This window comes from Mycetomoellerius zeteki, unplaced genomic scaffold (genome assembly GCF_001594055.1).
Source record: "Mycetomoellerius zeteki isolate Tzet28-1 unplaced genomic scaffold, Tzet1.0 scaffold472, whole genome shotgun sequence".
Classification (NCBI taxonomy): domain Eukaryota; kingdom Metazoa; phylum Arthropoda; class Insecta; order Hymenoptera; family Formicidae; genus Mycetomoellerius; species Mycetomoellerius zeteki.
Window position 1 is genome coordinate 32120 of NW_017257471.1, and position 5062 is coordinate 37181.

General features: G+C 37.3%; 2 protein-coding genes across 2 annotated transcripts in view; one reads left to right on the forward strand and one right to left on the reverse strand.

The window, feature by feature from the left end:
* The window catches only part of LOC108727226 (uncharacterized), a 10419-nt gene extending 7497 nt beyond the window's left edge, over positions 1-2922 (reverse strand). Inside the window, exon 1 of the mRNA XM_018455269.1 lies at positions 2155-2922. Coding sequence (XP_018310771.1) covers positions 2155-2922 — 768 coding nt within the window. The remainder of the gene's footprint in view (positions 1-2154) is intronic.
* A 1415-nt stretch (positions 2923-4337) lies between these two features.
* LOC108727227 (uncharacterized) overlaps positions 4338-5062 on the forward strand; it is a 5269-nt gene continuing 4544 nt past the window's right edge. The window contains exons 1-3 of the mRNA XM_018455271.1: positions 4338-4447; positions 4627-4803; positions 4923-5033. Coding sequence (XP_018310773.1) covers positions 4338-4447; positions 4627-4803; positions 4923-5033 — 398 coding nt within the window. The remainder of the gene's footprint in view (positions 4448-4626; positions 4804-4922; positions 5034-5062) is intronic.

Genomic DNA, 5062 nt, shown 5'->3' on the forward strand with positions numbered 1-5062 from the left:
CCAAGCATTACTGTCTACACACTCCACTGTCCACATGGGTGATTTATTTGGAATAGAACTATGTATAATAGAAACATTGCACGAGTAACTAATTCATTTTTTAATTTGATTTTAAATTTCGTGCACTATTGGACCCAAGAATCGCTAAACGCATGCGCATTAAGTCACAGAGCATGAAAAGGCATACTCATAGCGCTTATATCAAGTCGGTATGACAGATTTCCTAACCTGAACGGTCGTGAACTTTAACGCTAAATATCTCGGTTCGCGGGGCAGAGCGACGCTTATTTCTGTCAGATTCGTTCGTTTCATGCAAAAACGCATCAAATGAGCCTAATTTCATTAAAATCGGTGAGGTCGGCCGTCATCTCCGTAATTACCAAAAACATTATTCAATATATAACATTGCATTAATATAAATTTGAGTATTACAAATTTTAATATATAGCTTTAATAATATTCTTACGATTTTTGGATGAACATTCGACATTTTTGTCTTCTTCCATATCTTATATTCCGTACTGTTCCGTACATTACATGTGCATAAAATAAAAACTTGCGGATAAAAATCGGCGGAACAAACGTAAAATGGGTTAAGCCCATGGCACATACAAAAACGTAAGGCCGTAAGACATAATCAGTAAGCGAATTGGCCAATCACGATAGAGACCGTAAGGCCAGTAGTGAATCCAATCTTACGATTTCTTTACTGCTTACTTATTACGGCCTTACGTTTTTGTATGTGCCATGGGCTTAAATCAATCACGAACGGTCCGCCAATTCCGCATTGTGTATACCCACAGTATATGCAGTAGCGCAACTCTCTGGATGCATTCAGTACTACAACCGCTCAATGAGCGCTCAGTGAGCTTTTACATCTGATTGGCATATTCCGTTAGAACTAAAAATATATACCAAACAGATTCAAGAGCTCACTGAACGCTCAGTGAGCGGTTGTAGTACTGAATGCACCCTCTGTTGACACCTTTGATGTCAGCGTGGATAAAAATGAACTGCACATGCGCGAGCGAGGTATGTAACCAATCAAGGCATTGATATTCCATCTCACTTCTTCTCTCTGTTGTAACCTTTTCTCTTTTTCTACTTTATTGCATAAGGTCTGTTCTTTTTCCACTGTAAGTTCTGAACTGGTGTACACTGATGCAATAAGTTCAGAACCTTAGAAAAATAACAGACCTACACAACATACAATATATTTAAAACAGAAAATAAAATAGAAATGAAACATGATAGATATACATTTATTTTTCAGGAAATATAAGGAGATTCGTACTTATACTTAACCTTTTTTTATTTGCAATGATAGTTAGAGTTACAAAATATAAACGCAATAAGAGAACTAATAATGGATGAAGATGAGTTCTAGTCTTACTTATATTGTATCACTTTTCTTCAAAATGTAAGTGGCACTCGATAATTACGATGGGCATATTCTACACCCATTGCTTCCAAATCCAATCTTTCACACGCACATATCCATTGCAACCATCTGTAAATATTATAATTTGTTATTGTAATTATAAATAAAAATAATACACATAAACATATATCTAATATATATATATATATACATGTATATAGAAATTTAGAAACATGAAATAATGTAAATATATATGTGCATATGTATCGAATATATTATAAATTCATATGTTTTAGAAAATAAACAAAATGAAATTGTACCTGTTACGTTCCTTTGGAAACCGAAACAAGTGTCGTTTTTCCGCATTATTTTTATTATATTCCTTGACAACACACCATCCGTTTGATTTCTGGGCTAACCTCTTTTCCATCCTTTATGATGTTCTCTCAAAATAATATCTGCAATACAAAGCTAAGATCAAAGTGCTTCAAGAAAATCGAAAATCTGTATAATTTTTATACAGATAAACTATTCTCCGTAAATATTACAGGGTTTGCGGGTTATTACCATGTCTTCTTTCATGGTCGATGCCAACGTTTCGTGAACCATGCTGTTCACTTCATCAGGGCGAGGGGTGCACTGATACTGAGCTACTTCCCCGGGGGACTCCCTTTTTATAGGTAAAACGCTGTCGGGAGGGGAGGGGGATTTTGGGAAGTGGGGGGGATACTCCGTTGGTCTGTCATGAGAGCAGTTTTCCATATCTTGCTCACAGTATAACCTGAGTCTCTGTTTAAGTTGTCTGGATGTTTCTGTATTTCCAGGGTCTCTCTATGTTTCCTCGGGAAATACGATGTTGTCGTGGCTAAGGTTGTCGTTTTGTCGAATAGTATTCGGTGTCCTGTCTCCAAGTTGTGTTCTGCCAGGGCTGATTGTGTGACGTGTTTCAGCCTGACGTCCCGTTCATGCTCCTTCATTCGTGTGTTGACCGTTCTTTCGGTTTCGCCAATATACACCTTCCCGCATGAACAGGGTATTTTGTACACTCCTGCCGAACTAAGTGGAGGTCTCTGATCCTTGGGATTTCTCAATATTTGTTCGATCTTCCTTGGAGGCTTGAAGATAGTCCGGATGTTGTGTTTGTTCAAGATCTTACCGATTCGATCTGTTGTTCCTTTTACGTATGGGAGGAACGAGAGCCATTTTTTCTCTTCCTGTGATTCTTGTCTGTCTGTTCTTTTTATCCCACTCCTTTGTTTGTTGATTGTCCTGTTCACCTCTTCCTTATTGTATCCGTTCCGCTGTAAAGTTTCTTTCAAACGGTTAAGTTCCGTTTGCAGATGTTCTTGGTCAGAGATGCTCAGAGCTCGGTGTACGAGTGAGTGTATTGCCGATTGTTTTTGAGCCGAGTGGTGGTGACTCCGCATGTATCTGTTCGTGTGTGTCGGCTTCCTATATACCTGGTGGCCCAATGTGTTGTCCGCCTTCTTTGTGACAAGAACGTCCAAGAAGGGGAGCTTACCGTTCTCTTCTATTTCCATAGTGAATCGGATGTTGTTATGTTGGTTGTAGAGAAAGTTTAGGAATTTGTGAAGTTCATCTTTGCCGTGTCTCCGAATTGTGTTCGAATGTGTCGTCTACGTACCGGAACCAGATTTCCGGTTTGTTGTTTGCCTTACGGAGGGCCTCTGCTTCAAAGTGCTCCATGAAGATGTTTGCTACTACGGGGGAGATAGGGGAACCCATAGCCGCTCCAGACTTCTGTTCGTAGAATTGGTTATTATAGGAGAAATATGTGGTTGTTAGACAATGCTCTATTAAAGTCTTAAAACGCTGTAGGGACAACATCGCTGTAGCAATGTTGTCCCCAAATTCCTATAATTCAAGGATCATTTGGGCACTCGTTTGTCGAAGAATATATATAGAACTGGACAATTCCTCACTAAGGAACGTATCCATTTCACTAAGATACAAATAAACAAGATCTCCCAAATATCCTTTAAACTCCACCTACTCCTATCCACTACACTACGACAAGACATTTGGCTCTGGACCGCATTACTTACGAACAAGCACAGATCACTCACGCACAGAGCACTGAACGGCAGAAGAAGAAATTCAACAGTTTGGCCCCACACAAAGAGCCACAACCCCTACTCTATACAGTAAAAAACGTATCAGACAAAAACCTGTCCCCGGACACTATTGCCGCATTAGCCAAAGGCCCTAACTTCGCAGTGGCACCCAACAGGATTCCAAAAGAAGAAATAATTAGCCAAATAGAGTCAATCATCTACAGACTCCCCACGGACCAGGCAGATCACATACGTACACAAGTAGCCAGCATACTCCAAAAGGCTAAGCCCCCTACGCCCAATATCACCAAACAAGAGCGACTAGCCCTACAAAAGATAAACAAGGACACAGACCTCACGATACTACCAGCAGACAAAGGCAATGCAACAGTAGTCATGAATACCACAGTATATACAGTAGCGCAACTCTCACGATTTCATCGTGGATAAAAATGAACTGCACATGCGCGAGCGAGGTATGTAACCAATCCAGGGCACTGATATTCCATCTCGCTTCTTCTCTTTATTGTCGCCATCTGTCTGCACCGTTGAAATGTCCATATAAGGGATTTAAATGACCATTTAACGAAAAGTGGCAGGAGTATATATTATGAGAAATAATAAAGTGATACGTGTGATAAAGTGATTAAGTGACGTGTTTAGTTATAAGTATTCAGTGAATACTTATAACTAAAAAAGTTCAGTGTTCAATAAAGTGCTTAGATTCGACGTATCTAGGAAACAGAAAACCAGATAAAGGCCGAATTTCTATACGGAGAATAGTTTATCTGCGCAAAAATTGTACAGATTTTCGATTTTCTTGAAGCACTTTGATCTTAGCTTTGTGTTGCAGATATTATTTTGAGAGAACATTATAAAAGATGGAAAAGATGTTGGCCCAGAAATCAAACGGATGGTGTGTTGTCAAGGAATGCAATAAAAATAATGTGGAAAAACGACACTTGTTTCGGTTTCCAAAGGAACATGACAGGTACAATTTCATTTTGTTTATTTTCTAAAGCACATGAATTTATAATATATTTGATACATATGCACATATATATTTACATTATTTCATGTTTCTAAATTTTTATATATATATGTATATATATTATATATTTATTTGTTATTTTTATTTATAATTACAATAACAAATTATAATATTTACAGATGCTTGCAATGGATACGTGCGTGTGACAGATTGGATTTGGAAGCAATGGGTGCAGAATATGCCCATTGTAATTATCGAGTGTGCCACTTACATTTTGAAGAAAAGTGGTACAATATAAGTAAGACTAGAGCTCATCTTCATCCAGATGCAATACCTACAAAGTTTTTTGAAAGAAAGTAAGTTCTTATAGAGAAACATCTTACAAAATGTATATTCTTTTCTACTCTAAATTTTATGTACTAAACAATATTTGATAATCTATAAATTAATACTACATTACATATATAATTTACAGTAACGAATCCATTACGACAACATTAGTAAAAATAAATGATGAAGAGAAGATAAATGATGAAATACCTATAGAAGACAATATTTGTATTTCAGAACACGATAAAATAAACAGGTGCTTAAATATATATATTAAATATAATA